This window comes from Manis pentadactyla, chromosome 4, assembly GCF_030020395.1.
Source record: "Manis pentadactyla isolate mManPen7 chromosome 4, mManPen7.hap1, whole genome shotgun sequence".
NCBI lineage: Eukaryota > Metazoa > Chordata > Mammalia > Pholidota > Manidae > Manis > Manis pentadactyla.
In genome coordinates, this window is record NC_080022.1 from 190,809,574 (window position 1) to 190,828,771 (window position 19,198).

General features: G+C 47.0%; 1 protein-coding gene and 1 long non-coding RNA gene across 5 annotated transcripts in view; one reads left to right on the top strand and one right to left on the bottom strand.

The window, feature by feature from the left end:
* The window catches only part of LOC130683633 (actin-binding LIM protein 3-like), a 127,894-nt gene that overhangs the window by 19,813 nt on the left and 88,883 nt on the right, over positions 1-19,198 (top strand). For 2 of the 4 annotated variants that reach the window (XM_057501906.1, XM_057501905.1), the window contains 3 exons: positions 4,162-4,233; positions 10,365-10,494; positions 17,354-17,401. The exons of 1 other annotated variant lie outside the window; for it this stretch is intronic. In XM_057501906.1, coding sequence (XP_057357889.1) covers positions 4,171-4,233; positions 10,365-10,494; positions 17,354-17,401 — 241 coding nt within the window. In that variant the 5' untranslated portion in view covers positions 4,162-4,170. Of the gene's footprint in view, positions 1-523; positions 666-1,383; positions 1,443-4,161; positions 4,234-10,364; positions 10,495-17,353; positions 17,402-19,198 lie in introns of all 4 variants that reach the window. One more of the 4 variants, XM_057501904.1, reaches the window with a different exon arrangement.
* On the bottom strand, positions 11,522-16,835 carry LOC130683634 (uncharacterized). The gene is made up of 4 exons (XR_008997531.1): positions 16,602-16,835; positions 14,648-14,717; positions 13,322-13,600; positions 11,522-13,232 (listed from the first exon to the last, which is right to left on the bottom strand). It is a non-coding gene; the product is annotated as an uncharacterized LOC130683634 (long non-coding RNA).

Genomic DNA, 19,198 nt, shown 5'->3' on the forward strand with positions numbered 1-19,198 from the left:
TCAGAGCTACTGCACTTCCCATTAGAAGGACCTAAATTTGTGTTGAATTACTGGGAACATCCAAGAACATCAGCAAACAAGAATCAAAGATCTGTCTCACAAATGACAAAACTGACCCTATAATTAGAATTTTGGAGATGGAAATCATCTTCAAGACCATCCAGTTCCCACCTCATCATTATCGGACGCGGGAACTGGATCCTGTATGGAGGGTGTGTTAAGGACCAAGCCGAGCCGAGCACCCAGAGCTCTTCGTGCTGGGCCCATCTTCTGCCTGCCACACTCTCAAGTCTAATTTTTCAATCTCACACCATCCCCCTGCCGCCTAGCCAGCATTGCAGCCCTCGGGGTTCCAGGCAACAAACCATAATGGAAGGCATATCCTAAAAACAAAGTCAGACAAACAAATGCCATCTGGGTGCTCAGGAATCCAGTCATTTGCTGGCTCCTTTCCTTTTAAGGCTGGTTACAAGAGGAGTGGTACCAGAGGGATAATATGTTCCTATTTTTCCCTCTAATCCAGGACACCTGTCCCTTCTTTGAAGAATGTATAATATTTGGGGCTGCTTCTCAACATGTGACCAGCCACCTGCTGCTCATGCCTTTCCAAATTGGCCTCTTGAATTTGGGGCCAACCAACTGGACCCTCCAACCCACAATAAAATGTGAGCATTTGCATTATACTAAATTTGAAGAGCCTGGAGGAATGAGCACGTTGAGACAGTGCTCTGAAGCAGAATGTATGCCACGACATCCCCTCCCCCTAAATGTGATAGCTCTGGTAGACTGCCACAAGTCTTTGAAGAGAAAGGAAGGTTGAAGTTCACCACAGCCTGCCACTTCATTTCACCTCCACTACCATTCATTCATGCAACAAATATTTATTGACCACCTGCTATGTGTCACTGCCAATTATCCACTTATCTGTTAACCCCACATATGTGTATGGGGCCTCCTCCAACAGTCAAGTCCCATGCTGGATGCTGTAGCAATGAATAAAGCTCAGCTCCTGCCCAGAGGAGCTCCTAATTTAGTTGGGGCAATAAATCCACAAGCTACTGTGATATAAGATTGTATATGTTGAGAGAAATACAAAGAATTATGGATTACAAAGGAGAGAGAAGTCACTCCCAGCTGGCAGGTAAGGAACTTTGCAAGAAGATGCCATGTGAGACCTGGACCTTACGGATGGGTAGGATTTGGACAGGAGGAAAGAGTGTGTGGATGGCTGAAACCCATACTGCAGAGAACCTGAAAATCCAGAGCTCCTCCTGGCTACTGTGTAGGGCACATATGCTGCCATGGGAGGTAGGGGACAAGGAGAAACTCTGAAAGGTGGTGGGTGTGAAGGGTCTGAGCCGTTGTTATTTTCCTGACCCTTAGGTTCTAAGGTTTGGCACCCCATCTGCAAACATGCAGCCCGGGTAGAGAAGAAGTTGAAGGTAAGCAAGCTGGTAGTGATAACAGACCATCTACTTTTTGACCCAGGCTAGGGGCTACTGTGCTTCAGTAGAGAGTCATTCCTTAGTGTGCACACTCCCAAGTGTGTGCCAGTGTCCTTACATTTCCTTAATAGTAACACCTCCGTCATGGGGCTTTTGATGGGAGAAAGACATTGGATATGACCGCACTTTGAAAACTATAAAGCACTGTATTAATGTGAGTTCATAGGGTCTCTGAGTGAGGTTTTACCAGTATTTACCAAGATAGCAGCCTCTCTGAGCTGTGCATGCTGATGTTTCTGTCCAGCCTAAGGTTATTTATTACTAATAATAGTTTATATTGTCATAGGAATTGACAGTTTGCAAAACATCTTCACAGCCACTGTCTAATTTGGTTTATTGGGGCAGATGGGGCAAGGAATTTTATCTTCTATTTGTGAGAAAACCAAGGTCTAAAATGGGCAGTAATTTGTCCACAATAACACAACCAGGCATGACCAGAGCCAGCGTCCCCAGGCACACGCTCGACCAGCTGCAGTCCTGTGTCCCTCTGTACTGCTGTGCTCTGACAAGTACCAGGAAGTCCTGTGACTCTGGGATCTTGATCCAAGCACTGCAGGAAGGGGCCCAGCTCCTGGTGTGTGGGGGAGACCTAGAATGTGCGCTGAGGGAACACTTGATGATGTCCAAGGTCCTGTACACCCCGGCCCCTGGGGATCAACTTGGCCCCCCGGGGCTCTATTAGAAGTTACCTGTAAGAGTCTCAACTAAAAATGTAGGTGTACAATTTCTGACCAGGTGGTTAAACCTGGTCTCCTTTACCATCTCATCCACCTAATGTAAGTTTTGCAAAAGAGCTGGCCTTTTGATATATAATTTTTTTTTGAGTCATGAGTTTTTTTCCCTGTTTCTTCCAAGGCCTCTCCCATGTAAGTTGTAAGAAGACCTAATTTTCCTTTTCTCATTCAATTTCCTTTTTGATGTCTTTTCTCAAGTTTCAGTTCTCCATCTCCAACCTCGATGATTTTGCCTTATTTGTGTACTACCTATATCGCTATATGTTTAATATTTTTCTTTAAATCAACTCACTATTTTTTACCTAACACTTTTTACTTAAAATTAATTTTCAAATAAAACTTTATATCAACAAGTCAAAAATCTATATTATTTCCTGCAAGTAGAAGGTAATCATAAAATATATTCAATGAAAGTGAATTGAATCCCTTTTTTAAAATAAAATTTTGTATACATAAATATTTTATATATAGTTGATACACAATATCATACTGGTTTTGTATATACCATTATGAAATGCTTACCCCAACTATCTGTCAACATAGAAAGATGTTACAGAACTATGACTATGTTCTCTATGCTGTACTTTGATCCCCTTGACTACTTTATATTATGATTGAGATCTTGTGCCTCTTTATCCCCTTCACCTCTTCACCCACCCACCCTAACACCTCCCTTATTGTCACCACCAATCACTTGTCAGTGTCTGTAAGTTTATTGCTATTTTCCCCATTTTGGTTTTTTTTTGGTTTTAGATTCCACATATAAATGAAGTCATATGGTGATTGTCTTTCTGTGCTTGGCTTATTTCACTTAACATAATATCCTCTAGGTCCATCCATGTTGTCCAAAAGGGCAGGATTTATTTCCTTTTTATGGCTGAATAATTTCCATTGTGTATATGGACATCTTTTTTATCCATAGAAGAAATAATTCTTAAGAATATGTCCTAAAAATTCCAGCTAAATCATATTGCCTGCTCTCTGTTCAAAAAAAGAGGAAATTAGCAATTACTGAGAAAGTTATTGAAGTATATTAGCATCAAATTAAGACTTCTTCCTTGATCTAAACAAGAGGATTGAAATAGAATCTTACATTATACTCTCCCACTCTATGACTCAGTATTATCAAATGTTCCACCTAAATGCATCTCCTGAGAGCCACCACTAGTCCATGATCCACAGTTTGGGAAACATTTCTATATAGCCTCACTTAGCATGATTGTAGGATGAGAGATCTGGAAGGGAATTTAGCAATCCCTATGACCAGCCCCTTCGTTTTCATCAGGAATCTAAGGTCCCCCAAATCACATAGTTCACTAGTGGTCCTTACTTCCCAGTCTGTTTACTTTTTAACCACAACATGCTGCCACTCTGTTAAATGGCACTAAGACTGATACAGTGTTTTCTGTTAAGGGTGCCACTTATTCATCATTACTGTTGTTCAGAGAAAATTTTTTAAGTTTATCACTTAAGTCACTGTTGGTTTGCAATGCATATACTATAAAGAATTAGTATATTATGCAATTATGTGAAGTTTAACATACTTCTACATTTTGCATAAACAAATGCTAAGGAATGAGTATTAACCTACTTTATTCATTTACACTAAATATATTACTGACTGGGATAACCCAAAGTGAAAAGTTCTATGAGTAGCTTCTTATCTAAGAAGACAGTTAAAAATATGTGAAGCACAAATCCACATTCTGTCCAACAGCCAAATCCAACAGTGTTTCTCTTTCATTCACACTTGGAAACTGATTAAAAAGGCAGAAAATAAAGAGAAAGTGGATGAATAATCAGAGAGTACTTCTACCAGAATTGGTAGTGTTCCTGGAGAGCTGTGTTGCTGGGCCCCCGCCTCGCCCTCCCCACCAAATGGAAGGTGCAGCTTCTCACTTCTCTCTTCCTCTCTCCCACAGCACAGGTGGATGTCAGAAACTTCCATCTCACCGCCTGGGTCCAGCATTGGGTCACCCAACCGAGTCATCTGTGTATGTATCACTTTTTGGCCCCTGAAATGCCTTTTTTCAGTCGCAGGTCTGGCATCTAAAGGTTTTCTAAGAACAGCTGGAGACAGCCATTTGGTTTTTATCCAGCTGATATGTAGTGTATGCCTGTCATGTGCTGGGCTCTGTGCTAGGTGCTGAGAATACAGTGGGGTGCAGAGAGCCTGGATTCTTTCCTCATGGAGCACGCAGCCTGATAAACAGTTCAGTGGGAGCAAGAAAAAGAAAGTGCAAAGATAGCAGTGGCCCATGAAAGGCTCAAACCAGTGCAAGATGCCTCCTTCTCCATTACTTAACTGAGACAAGGGAAGATCAGAGTAGGTATTGGGTGGGAAGTCAGTGTGGAGATAGTATGTGTGATAATGAGGCAGAAAGGGGGAGGAAGTCATATGCATATGGAGACATGGCCACAGTAGATTTGCACAGATAAAGAAGCACTTTCTCATTACATAAGAAATCACGGGATGGAGGAACCCCATGTGTGTGTCTGAGCACCCATCCCAGAAGCATTCAAACAGACAACTCACTATTTGCGGGGATATGGCAGAAGGGGCCACAGGTGAGTAGATGATCTCAGAAGTCCCTTGGATTGTAATTTCTTCATTCATACATTCATTCAACAAATGTGTGCTGAGAGTCTGTTGTGTGGTAAGTGCTGGGCTCTGCACTGGAAAACATTGGTGAACGGCAGCAGCCTGAACACCTAATTCCACAGTCAGTCACAGTTCTGGCAAGTTCTAGGAAGAAAAAGTGCAGGGTGTTCTGATGATGCTACAGATGACCAGAGGGGCCTGGCAATTTAGGACCAACTGGCAGAAGAACCCCGAGGAAGAAATATATAAGGGCAAACCTGAGAGATGAACAGAAATCAGCTCAAGGAGGCAGGGATACAGAGCCTGTAGGTCTGAGAGGAGCAGAGGAGGGGCCGCTGGCCAGCAGCTTCAGCCTGACTCCAGGCTGTTCAGCCTTCCTCAAGGCAAAGTATCCAGAAACTCCAGAAATGGGGCAGAAATGGTCTGCAGCAGGAAACCCATTCTTTTAATAAGAAGTCTAGATACAGCCCCCTAACCAGCCAGCCCTGGCTGTGCCCTGCCAACCATTACTGTATCATTATTTTACCCCAAATCCAGTTTCCTCCTTGATCCCAGGATAATGCCCATGGATGGGACTGTTTCCTTTCCTTTCTTCCTCTTTTCAAATGAGAAAAAAAAGACTTAAGAGCTGTCATTGACTGCACATGGATCCGTACTGCCATGTGGCTTCCATAAAAGACAAGTGACTTTGATCACAGGCTGTACTCATTGGAGAGTCCTATCCAGAAAAAGAGAAATGATCATCCCCTTGGTGCTCTGAAGAGGGCCAGACCACAGCAGGATCAATAAACTTAGCTTCAGGGCCCACACCATAAGAGTGTCATCAACAAAAGTGAGCACATCTCCAGAAGAGAGTTTCTAGGGTATTCAAGGTGAGGATCTGTATAGCTGTGCCACAATGCCTTTAATCCCTGGCTGGTCTCCCCTGATACTGAGGAGCCTCCCTGACTTTTGTGAACTAAGTCAGGTCCTGATGGTGTTCACTCTGAAGTCTGGAGAAAGCTTGCAGAGTTGCCCCAGTGAGAGGGCAGCTCAACTGCAGATGAACAGCAGCAGCTGGGGACACCTGCCATCCTGGCCTTGAGCTGGGGGCTTCTGCACTGAGACAGTTACCCCAGGGTGGGCAAGCATCCCCCCTTTGTGCTCCGCTGTCCTTGTTTCTTGGTGCTTCCCTTCAGCTGCTCTGGGGAGTGACTGCACGTGTCACACGAGCTGTGTTTTAAGTCAGGCCATTCCAAACATGGCTTCCAAATTCAGAGAAGGATCCACCCAGTCACTTTCAGGACATGCAATAACAGGCAGGCAGAGTGTTGGTTTAATTTTCACTGACACTGATGCTTGGTACTAAAATAGAATCATCAGTGCCCCTGGAAGGGGGCGGGTCCTTTCAGACTCTGTTCCCCCCCAGCTGTTAAAATCATCATTAGGAGGTTTGATTTTGACCAGCGCACGTATTCTGTTCCTTCCTTCCTAATTATGCTAGGACGCCTCTGCTCAATGACCATGCCTCCAGATGGAAGGCTCATTTTTCACCCTGTAGACAAGGCAGCTATAGGAAGAAATACAAGCTTAGTATTTTTGATGTTTGGAGTAAAGTGCCAGGATGGATACTGATGGGCCAAGACAAGTCTGTAAGATGCCAAGAGCTCTCGAGGTCAAGATGTACCATCCCAGGACAAAAGGGAGCAGTTACTTCAGCAAGGGGAATCTCCTAATAAGGTTCCCTTTATCCACACACCCCAAAATTGGTACAGACAGGGATGTCTGACCCAGGCTGGCCATGGCAGAAATGACATGGCACACCTCCAAGGGTTTAACTGAGGAGGGTTAATGAGGGAACCCCTTACAGAGATGTGGGAAACATTAGGGGACCCACACAACACAGTGGCATTCAGGGACTACAACAGCAGGAAGTAGCCACCACCTCAGGCCTGAAGGGAAGGGCTGGGGAGAGCTGGAGCCATGGAAGGCAGCCCCAGACCAGAGCTGTGCCTGTCATGGCCAGGTAGGGCAGGTGCAAGGGGCACAAGTACCCACCCATCTCCATTCAGTACCTAGTCTGAGGGTGACCCCCATTGGCCCACCTGGAAGCCAGGGAGCCTCTGAGACTCTCCCTGGGGCCTCAGAGCCCAGATCAGGGCATGGAGTGGTACCCAGGGCATGGAGCGATGGAGAAGGAGCAACACAGTGCCTACATGGCAGTGGGATGGGACAGGGACAGAACAGTGGAAAGGCTATAGGAAGTGTTTAGAATATCAGCACTTATAAGGTCTTTCTGAAAGCTGCTCTCTGCAGTAGTCTTGGCCCTGAAACTTACCTGTTCCCTGAGGCATTGGCAGAACATTATAAGACCCAGTCCCTTGGATTCTGTCTAGTGGCCACTCTTAATTCACCCCACCTCAGGACCTTGCAAGTCAGAGTAGTTGGGGAGGCACAGATGCTGATGGGCCACAGCAGAAAGAGGGCCACAGAGGGGACAGATGGAGGCCGCTGACATGGAGAGGCTTCAGAAGCCACAAGATGTGGACTGTCCCATACGGGGCAAAGCTGTCTCTTCATCCATGCAGTTCCACAGGACTGAACTCAGGCAAAGTCAGGTAGTGGTTAGAGGGTCACTTCACTTCAGTGTAAGAAGCGGTTTTCTCAATGCTGTCCTCCGACAGCTGTCAGACAATGAACTTCCCAACCTGTTAAGTGAGGAGAGGCCACTGGGAAGGGCAAGCTGTCAGGTTAGGCTGCCTAGGTTTGAATTCTGGTTTTTCTGCTTATTAGTTGTGCAACCTTGGGTGAGATAATTGATTTCTCTGTGCCTGTTTTCTTCTTCAAAAACAAGGGTGACAATCAGTACCTATTAAAATTGAGAGTTGCATGGATTCATGCAGATAATCCACACAAGGGACTTCAGATGGAGTCTGGTTCATAATAAGTGCTCACCAAATGTTAGTGTTTTACTATCATGATTAATTTTCTTCACTTCTTCATCATCTTCAAGGAGGCTGTGAATGAAGCTGCCCTCCCTGGGTGAGGCTGGAAGGCAGTCAGCACCCAGGCTGTATAACCCAGACTGGGTTCAAACCTACTGGCTTTGAGGGGTGCCAGCTGGGGATCTTTTGGAGACTCAGTTTCCTCATAGGAAAGCAGTATTAACACTGATACCTACTTCACAGAGGCATCACGGTGTTCAGAGGAGATATTTCCTGTAAAGCACAGGGCCTCACACACAGTGTCATCATTAGCCCTGTGGGAATGGATGTCCTCCGAGGCCTGTCTTGTTCTAACATTCTGCGAGTCTTCCGTCCTGATACTTGGTGTTCATTGGAAACTGGAGAAGCTTGTTCCTCCTGTGGCTGGCTTTTGTTTCCTCTCTCCTTTCCCTCTTACCTTTCTGCTTCTTTCCTGTCCATTTCCCTCTGCCCTAGGCTAAAGTGGATAATGAGATCCTTAATTACAAAGACCTGGCCTCTCTCCCCAAGGTAAAGTCCATCTATGAGGTACAACACCCCTACCTCATTTCCTACGAGCCCCATTCCAGATACACTTCCGACAAGATGCTGGAGAGGTGTGGCTATGGAGAGGTATGGTATCTTGGCCCTCCCTCGGAGGCTGTTGGAGGAGAGGAGGGCCCAGGGGTCCCCGGTCCACTCTGTCAGAGACACCTTGGCCTCTACACTGTTGTCGCCCAAACTCTTGTAAACTGGAATTTACAGCCATATGTAAAAATCAAGCAGCCTCATCTAAGTCTGACTTTTCTTGAAAAAATCAGAGCTGGTGACACGATACCAGTATTTCTACCATGTGGAGATGTGCCTCTCATTCCCCACCTGGCTCAATGGCCATGTAGGTTTTTAATGCCTGTAATCAGTTTTTCTGTTTTTTTCACGTGGACTTAAGTCCCTGTGCCCAGAGCAAGAGACAATTTTATAGCCTCAGCATGAGATGACATTTGAAATAATTAAATGGTTGGTGGACATTAGGAAGTGTCCTCTGAAGGCAGGGTGGCTGTGATCTTGGTGGTCTTGGCAGTCTGCGTCCCAGGAGGTTTCTGATCCTGTCCCAGGCCCTTGAGCTGAGATTGTCTGGAGCTTAGGAGGAGCCCTGTGGCCTGGGGGACAGGACCCAGGCCCTTGTCCTGCTTCACTGCTGTCCCCTTCCTCTCTGAGGGGATAGGGGCTGCATTTGGCTTGAGAGCTCAATGCTGAGACTAGGTTCTGGCCCCTGAAATGGGCCAGAAAAAGAGACCGAGTGTCTGGTAGAAGCTAATTCCCCTGAAGTCAGAGATGGTAAACGGGCCCATGGCGAGCCCCAAATTTGTTCTGTTTCACTCACAAACTGTCTTTTTAAATGTAAGTTAGTTGTCAGTGCTAAACACTGGGAGAGCTGACGTAAGAATCTACATTTCTGGCTTGCCTTGGAAACATAAGAAACTGCGTTAACGCCGGAGGGGTGTTGCAGCCGGGCCTTGTGCTGGAGCTGAGCGGCCGCTGCCCCCTGTAGATGGGCTGTTCCTTCTCCATCTCCTGGCCCCGCCCACCGGCCCAGCTCCCACGTGGATGGCACTAGCCTGGCCCTTGCTTGGCCTTACATTTGCTCCCTTACCCTGAGCGCCCATGAACCACAGTGGGGTCATGAACTGGTAGAGGGACAGGGAAGGGTCATGACACATCGCTGAGCTTGCAGTGGACAGGCCTGGTCCAGGTGAAGAGCCTACCCCTTGTTCCTGAGGGACCCCAAGCCATCCCAGTCCCTCTCTGGGCCTTGGTTTCCCATTACGAAAGGAAAGCAGAATCTCAAGATTTCCTACCACCTGTCAGTGGTGCCATCATTTTGGAGCTCTGAGCGAGGCTGTCCCCTGGAGAGGGGCAGCTGCAGGGCCTCCCTCTGTTGGCACGTCTAACCACACGCTGTCCTGCGCTCTCTCCCTCCTCTCTTTCCTTCCGCTCCTGACACAACTGCCTTCACACTCTTCACTTCTAAGTCGCTCGGAACATTATCTCCCTACTCCCAGGTAATTAAACTGATTTTGGGAAATGTTTTATATAATCGTGTCCCTTTAGGCTGACCAAGAGACCCCCAGTTTCACCCCTCCCCAGCTGCGTAGGAGCCTGAGCCCTTGACAATGGTGCTCCCCAGCCAGGGCAGAAACGGGGGCCTTAGGACTGTGACCTGGAGGAATTGGCTGTGGCATAAAGGGCAGAAATGGCCAGGGGAGACCCTGATGTACCCTTCTACCCAGAGATAGCTTCCCTGCTTCTTCTCTGATCCTGGGCCAGGAATCCAGGGACCTGCGGCACAGGTTCCATTCAAGGGCCTCCGAGGGATGGGCGAAAGCCCTAAAAATTCTTGTGAGTTTCCTCAGTAACCCTGGGAGGGGTGGGGGGGTGTCTCTGTATTCAGAGGGGCAGCACCATGCCCCAGCCCCTAGACTTCTGGATTTGGTGCCACTCCCCCACCTGCCCACTGGGTCCTCAGTCCACAGGCCCACCTAATCACTGGTCTTGCTCACAGCCCTGCTTCCTCCCACAGGACATCTATGAGAACCTGGACCTCCAGCAGAGACGGGCCTCCAGCCCTGGATACATTGACTCCCTGACCTACAGCCTTCAGGGCATGTCTCCCACACTCTCCTGCTCGCCCCACCACTACTACCACTCTGGTAAGGAAAGGGGAGAGCCAGGGGACTGCACAGTGGCTCAATGTCCCAGCTTCAGAGACAGCACAGGGCTTCCCCAAGATCTGTGTCACAGCATGGCCCTCCTCTGGAGGCCTGTGGCCACCCAGATCTTGAGCTGGGCCTTACTGAAGCTCTGCAGATGCCCCCTGGCAGGGGCACAGCAGGGGTATGTGGTGCTGAGATGCAGCGGGAAGGTAGGTGGTGAGCTGCCAGAAGAGGAGAGGGGCAGGCAACCAGAGGGCCTGGCTGGGAGGAGACTGTGGCCTTAACCCAAGGGCCAGCCCGACCCAGTCCAGCCAGATCACCTTCAGCTGCCCCAAGGCTAGGGGCAAACAGGTGCTTGGGTGGAGGAAAGGTGGGGGGCTGAGTGGCACAGACACCTTGCTGAAGCTTGGTGGGGTTGATTCTTAGAACCTACCTAGTCTGACTCTGTGCTGAAGCAAGGAAGGAGGCTGGTGCCTGTTGCTGAGACCTGGTGCATGAGAGCACAGCCCCTCCCCACCATCACTGCTGTCATTCCCTCACTGCTGCCTCAGCTGCCGATGCCAGCGCACTAATGCCTGTTTTCTCTGTGCCTCTATTCTCTCTGGGGACCATGCCTGCGTGCTCCAGGGCCCGAGAGTGGCTGGAGCTCTCCATACCATAGCCAGTTAGATGTGAGGTCCTCCACTCCGACCTCTTACCAGGCTCCCAAGCACTTTCACATCCCAGGTAGGCTGCCAGCCCAGGATGCCAGCATAGGTGCATGCTCTGGGGGGTCATGGGAATCCTGCACTAGCACCAAGGAGAAGCCAGTTCCTGGGGAACGCTCCCTAACCAGTCACATGCACTGACCCATCCTGCAGTCCTGACATGCCCATGAATCTTAGTCCACCCCCAAGAGAACCAGCCTTGACAGGACCACCAGGGAGCAGCCTAGGGATGTGCCACGAATGTTTGAGGGACAGAATTGATGTGGCAGGAACCGTGCCAAAAGTCATGGGCTTTTGGGTCAAAACTCTTGGGACCGAATCTCAGTTCCACTGCTTATGAGCTTGTGACCTCAGGCCAGTTACTCAGCTTCCCGCAGCTTCTGCTGTTCCCCCTGTAAAGTCAGGTTCTGCTCTGGGTCTTGAGGTTGCAAATGTGCTCAAACCAGCCCAGATCCTGCCTTTCTGCTGTTTCTGTGTAATGTGGGGAAAGAGTAAACAATGACTTAAGAGGATAATCTCAGGCAATGATATGTGCAGTGACCATAATAAAAGAGGGCATGTGATCAAGTGATGGTGGCAGGAGGCTCAGAAAGGGCTTCTGGGAGGAAGTAACATTGAAGCCAAAAGATGAGAAGGAGCCAGCCACTCTAAGGTCCGAGGAAGAACATCCTGGGCAGGGGGAACAGCAGCTGAAAAGGGCCTGAGACCCTGAAGGGGCCGCAAGCCAGCATGTCTGGAGGTGGTGAGCATGAGGAAGAGTGGCAGCAGAGAAGAGGAGGCAGGGGCTAGGGACCTCTGTAGGTGGGGTCTGGGTGAGGCTCTGCCCTGTGTCATGGCGGCACCGGGCCCAGAACCCAGCCTCCCAGCTCTGAGCTCAGGTTCTCGCTCACTTCTCCCCAGGAGCTCCTCCTGCTGTTCCATCTATACCTTTTTCAGTGGACTAGAAAAGATCCTATCCTGTCTGTTTCTGATGTGCCCAAAGTTGCGAATCCCAGAAGACCACCAAGGAGCCAACACCGATGCAAAAGCAAAGAGCCTTTATTCAAGCCAGCTTGAGCTCAGTCTCTCATCTACACCAATGCAGTGGCAAGATGTCAGAGAAAGAGAGCGAGTTTCAATACCACAAAGGTTTTATGGGGTTCTAGGGCAGTTGGTGGGGTGATGGTTGTGGCTCTGGCTGATTGGCTGGATCTAGGGGTAGTTGGTGGGGTGATAGGTCATGGCTCTGGTCAATTGGCAGGGTCTAAGGATGGTGGATGAGCCCCTTGCTGACTGGAGAGGAGAGAGACCAAGCTCTGATTGGGTGAAATAGGATCCGGGTCCCGATTGGCTGAGGTAGGATCTGGGTCCCAATTGGCTGAAATAGAATCTGGGAGCTTGCCCCTTCATTCTCCCCTTTCTCTGGATCCTAAGAAGGGACCCAATCATGGGTCTAATAAGGTTTTGCAGTTGTAAGGAGATAAAGGCTGATACTGTTGTCTTAGCACCATTAGCTGGACTCTATTAATTCTATCTTTAATTAAAGTTATCAGTTTATTGAGGATACATGGTCTAAAGGTAAGCAGGAGTAACAAGATTACTAGGGGCTTGTATTGAGCCTGGAGGACTATTAGTTGGATGGCCCCCATGTGGTCTCTGACAATCTGGACCAGCCTGTTGATGATACAGGGCCTAAGGGTTAATAAAAGGAGTAGGATGGCAAGGGGTCCTTGAATATTAAAGATAATTTCCTGCCTTGATTTCTCTCTGGGACACTGGCACCTTGGTTCGGGTGCACATCAAAAGACTGCATGCCCAGCCTCTAAGGTGGGCTGAGATATTGTCTATTTGCTAAAGAATCCTGCCTTTTACTATGCCGACTACAGCTGGGTCTGCATGCTAAGTCAATTGCTCAGCTTGCAAAATTACCTAGTCAGATCTGAAGGAGGAAAGACAGCACCTAGGCCTGGGCCTTTTAGTATGCTAAAGTGAATCTTATACATGATTACAAATGATTAGCATAATAAAACATGTGCTACTCTTCTTTATCTGGAACATTAACTGATCTCACTGAAGAATGATTCTAGAGCTTAATGTTCAACATAGTTTTAGTAGGGGGGGTTCCAGCATGTAGTTACGTTGCTCTGATTGCAAATATCCTGCCCTGCCCCCTCCAGAGGCTCTCACCTTATTCTGTCTAAGCCTATGGTCCCTGTCTCATTCTCCCCTCTACAGATAGAGACCCTAGCTGCTGCTAGGGAAAAGGGGCAATGACTGCTCTGGCTGCTTCGTGCTGAGAAGGGGGCGCAGTAAAGGGTGCAGCTAGGTCTCCATCACTGGTCAGTTGAGAGGGCCTCAGAAAGTTGGCGCTTCTATTCTGAGTTTCATTTCTATTACTATTTGCAGTTTTGTGGCTTCTAGGCAAGATTAAACAAATTGTGTTATTAAGTTAAGGAGCAACATCTGGAGTTGGATTTTCTATTCTGGAAGGACAAACTTGATGAGATTAAGAATGCATGGCTGAATATGAGAACTAGAAATATGAAGACTCTAATTGAGAATCATAGTCAGGTTTTATGGGGAAACTAGAATTCTGGATATTAGGATTTAGTATAGATAAAACAGCATTATTGAAACAACACTTTTCTCTAAAATCACCCTTATTTTTATTAGAATTAGCCAGATTAAGAAAACAATTAAGAGTTGGCTTGATTATTTGCATAAGTGCAGCAAGAAGAACAATTGATTACATAGGCTCTTTTAAATATGCCTTGCTGGAACTTTTTGTAAGGAATTTCAGATTGAACTTTTAAAGGCCTCTTGAGGCCAGACAGCCAAGCCAGACTTGCCATCAGGTTTTGCCTGCAGTACCTATAGATTTGGGTGAATTCCTCTCTTCTTGAGGTTCCTGTGCCTGCCAGGAAGTGATCTTCCTTACTCACCTGGTAAGGCTGCTGGAAACTCCGTAAGCAAGGTACCAGGCCAGTTCTTCCAAGGGGCTTTGTTGCCTTTATAAAGTCAATCTTAGTTCCTTAAAGCTGTCCATATCTGAGTTTATGCATGTGTCTCTCAGGTATGACATTCCAGTCAAAGCCTTGGTAGTATAACCATTGTTTTTAATTTGTCTTCTTACAAGGAATGCAGGTTCTTTTTGAACTTATGCAAATAAACATACTGCCATGAAACATAAAAATACTGAAAGCTTTTAAATTCTCGAGGGGTCAGGTAGAGAGAAAGATAAATGTTTCAATTCTGCTTATAAAGGTATTGTCATTCATGAACCTGTTGTCAGCTTAAGAAAAAAAGCTTAAAACACTTTATTAGCAACATCTGAAACAAAAAGTCACAAAACCATCTTCCTTAGTTCACTTAATCCTATGTAACCAATACCTATTCTGCTGAAATCTAGTTCTTTACTAGTGTAGGAGTAATAAAACAGTGGCTATAAATGGCAAAAGACTTACAAATGACAATGGTTAAAGATCTGATGAGAGCTTACTGCAAGACAGTAGACATAAGGAAATTCGGATATTTCTGTAAAAAAAAAACATTCAGTAACAAAGCTTAGCATCATTCCCTTTGACAGTGCTTTCCAGGTAATTAAGCATGTAAGTATATATCAGATAAATAAGCCAAATTAATCAAATACTTTCTCCAATGAGAAAATAAATTCCTCTGACATGTTCCAGGGGCCCTCTGGAAAATATCAGAGTTAACTAGAGGTAAAAGTACCTTTTTGCATTTGACTTTTTTTTTTGGCACTTGCTTAAATAGTATTATAGGTTGCTATGAAGCAATACTTTTCTATTTAACCAAAATGACAAAATACCTCAAAGGCAAATAAAGAAGTTTACACAGTTGTTAGCAAACTTTAGCTTTTAGTCTTTTTAATATTAAGATGTCATTTTCTTAAATACACAGACAACTCATTGAGACTTTAAGCATGAGAAACTTCTTTGATAAAACAATTAGGAAGCTTTTTGCAATCTTTCAACATTAAGAGCAGACTAACAGTTTAAGAAAACTTTGTCTTTTTAACTGAAAACAAAATTCTAATTTTGCTGTGTACTTGATACCGAGATTCATTTGCTTTAATTTTACATAGCATGACCATACTAAATTCTTCCAAAGCTTTCTACAACCTTCTTCTTATATTTAGATTTCTCTTTCTAAATAAACAGCTGTACTTTACAATAAAGTTACTTTCTTTTTATCAAAAGACACGTTCTTTAGCATGCAGAAATGTTTTCCTTATTACTTTAAGTAGTTTTAATTAGAACTTAAAACCATTAGGTACCTTAATTTCTAGTGAACACTGAGAAGCAGGCTATTGTAAACTGTTACACTAGCATTCTTTAGATTGACAAATTTATGAACATTTTATAATTTCTGTAACTATGAGCTTTGCAGCACAATCTCTCACTAAACATAAAGTATATCAACTTAGCAAAACTTTAAGATTTTAGGTTACTACAAAGATTCTCAGGCTGCAGGTAGGTATACACACTAACACACAATTAAAAAGGTGTTCACTTGCCACACTCATTTAGTTCACTCATTCGTAACAACTATGCTAGATTACTTACAAGACCTTTACTGAATATTAGACAAAGCCAAGCCTTTAAGCACTTTATTCTTAAAAGATTTAGCAGATAACATCGACTTAAATGACCTTAGATAAACTTAGGCAGCTGATAACTACAAGGACATGCCCGCCTCAGGCAAACCCAAATTAGCATTAATGCTTAACAATTTTTTATCAGATTTTCTGGAAGTTTTAGAATGCCCAATTTTCACAAGCGCTTGTCTTTAAATCAATTTCGTTAATACCATCCAGAGGTAGAAAGATATTTTCAGTTACACGCTTAGACACACAAACATACAGACTGAGACATAATGATAAGGTTCCCTCTGGCAGCCCGCCAACGTTAAAGGACGGCCACTCGAGGTGCAGAAAACACGAAATTTTCTCTTCCTGATGTCCGTAAGCTCTATCCCTAACATCTAAGAAAAATGGTCTGTCATGAGAGACAAGGGGGTCGTCTGCATCTGTCCCATTTCTTCTGTCAACAAGACTAAGACAAACATGACAAACAACAAACAGACGCCTACAGAGAAGAATCTGCTGCAGCTGCGGAGGCAAAACTGAAAGTAAGTTGAGAGCCTGTTGGACTGCAGCAGCAGCTGACTTTCCTCACAGATGAGGACCTTGTCCTTCAGACAGGCAAGGAAAGTCTCTCAAGACCCCTGGTCGGCGACCCGCCAGCGCGTCCGCATAAGTCAATGCCGACCCAGACACAGATTGGAGCTCCTACAGGCTTATACAGGCTTGTTTCACGAACAAAAACAGTGAGACACAGATAAAGACAGAGTGAGACACAGGTAGACAAGGACAGACAGATAACTGAGTGCACTCACCAGCCGGCACAGGGCCCTCTGGGTCGGGAGTCCTGGGGGTCTCTGGGATCCCAGACGAGCCCCCAAATGTTGTGCCCAAAGTTGTGAATCCCAGAAGACCACCAAGGAGCCAACACCGATGCAAAAGCAAAGAGCCTTTATTCGAGCTAGCTCGAGCTCAATCTCTCATCTACACCAATGCAATGGGAAGATGCCAGAGAAAGAGTTTCAATACCACAAAGGTTTTATGGGGTTCTAGGGCAGTTGGTGGGGTGATGGTCATGGCTCTGGCTGATTGGATGGATCTAGGGGTAGTTGGTGAGCTCCTTGCTGACTGGAGAGGAGAGAGACCAAGCTCCGATTGGGTGAAATAGAATCTGGGAGCTTGCCCCTTCACTGAGGGGCTGGGAGGGCAATTATGCTGAACTGTGGCTGCAGCCTTTGGGGGCTTTCACGTGGATGGAGGCGTGGTCACTGGGTGGGGGCAGGGGACATCTTCCTGCATGCTGAGCTCACGCCTGCCTTGTGCCTGCCATTCAGGCCTCAGGCCCCATCCTCAGCACCAGCACCGTCCATTCCTCTCCATTCACCATTCTTAGAACCTAATGGGTTGAGGTTGGAAGTTCAACTTTGAAAGTGAAAGTTCACCTGGAGAAAGATGATGGGTCTTTGGGAAACGCTCGCTCTCTCCTCTGAGATCAACTGACCGACTATCTCCTTTTCTCTCTCTCTCTTTCCTCCCTCTGTCTGTCCCTACCCGGTCCATCTGGAAGCTGGAGAAAGTAATATCTACCAGATGCCCCCAATCTACAAATGGCATGGTACGGTGAGGGGCAGGGAGGGCCCAGCCAGGCAAGGGGAGGGGGCGGTTGATCACTTGTGCAGATGGCTGTACATGGGCCACCAGGAGGGACCCACGCAAGGCTGCACCTCCATCCTGCTTGTTTTTCAACCCCTGATCACTCAAGATGAATTGGGGGAGGAGCTTGGTGTCATTTGAAAACAGCAAGGAAGACTTCATGTCCCCTAAATTCCTTCCCACCTCCCTCCCAGCCTCCTTCCTGCTGCCTGGTGTCCTGAATTCTGTGGTCAGAGCGACCTTGTCATATTCACATACCCCTGGGAGAGTCACACTCCAAGGCACTGATACGCACACTTTGAGGTCCTTAGAATCACATGGGATGCATCCAGATTCCTGGGCCCCACCCCAGACTTAAACTGAATCACTATTATTTATTTGTAACAGTTTCTCCAGAGGATTCCAAGGCCCAGTCCTGCTTGGAAGCCACTACTTTAAGCTATTCTCAGTCACAGTGTCCTAAGAGCAAATGGAGGCTTGAGGGGAAGGGGGTAGGTTAAAAAAAAGGATCAGGGCCCCAATGCAGGTACCTTCATTCATTTATTCATTTAGTGTTTCTTAAAGAATAGTCTGTGGACACCCTGCAGCTGAGAGCCTTATTAAAGGATCAGATGCCCCAGCCACTCCCCTGCCCCAGACATCCCCAGTCAGAAACACTGAGGATGTGGCCTGGGGATCTGCGCCCTAACCAGCTTCAATCATGATTCCTACCTGCACTCCACATGAGAACCACCAGGTCATTCACAACTGGACCGCCTATTCCTTGCTAAAGCACGTACTAAGCTTCAGATGGCTAAACGCATCCCTTCCACTAAGGATGTGGTAACCTAGCTGTCACCCTGCACCATCCTCACATCAGCTAACAGAGGGGGGCACAGAACTGGAGGAGCACGGAGATGGGAGCAAACAGCCTGTACCAGGATCTGTACTCACTGAGCTGGTGGAGGGGACAGTACAGGTATAAACTAGCTCTGGGTACTTGATACCTTAGACAATTTAGACAAACGTCCTCAATTTTGAAGGGGGCTGGGCTGGGGTCCAGGAGAGTCTGTGAGCACATGTGTGTCTGTGTATGGCTGTGGAGGACATGCCATGTGCCCTGAGTGGCCGCAGAAGGCACTAACCATGAAAAAGGTAGTTGGTCCAGAAAAGGCACTGGGTCCCAAATGCCTCAAGGACTGCATGGGATTTTCCAGGTGTCCTCTCAGGGCAGTGCCAAAGCCGGTCCAGAAGGAGTTCAGGCTGGAGGTGGACTGCGTGGACAAGAAGGCATATGAACAGGCTGAATAACACTGGCTGGGGTTGGAGGACTACCCAGGACCCAAGCCAAAGAGGATTTGTGAGCTTTGGAAACAAGGGCTGTAGGGGAGGGTGCACAGCCTGGGGCTGTCTGAGGGCTGGTCCCGAGACCCTCAGCTGCTCTGGCTGCACGGAGCATAGGTCTTACTCCTATAGCTTCTCTCCTGAGGAAGGGTCAGGGGCCTGCTCATTTCCCAGCCCTCTCTCTGCCCTAGTCGGCCTCTCACCAGTCTTTGTTCTGTGCTGAAGTCACTGCCCCAGAAGGTTTTGTGCCAGTGCTGGGTTTGATGGTCCATGTTGTGGGCTCCAGGTGAAAACTTGAAGCTCGCCGGCACCTGAGCCGGCAGACCAGTTCTGATACTCACAGATGAGGAAAGTGGGGTGGAGAGGGGCAGGATCTGCCAAGTGTCATGACTAAGTTGTAAGTGGCAGAGCTGGGACCAGAACCCGGTGCTGCTGC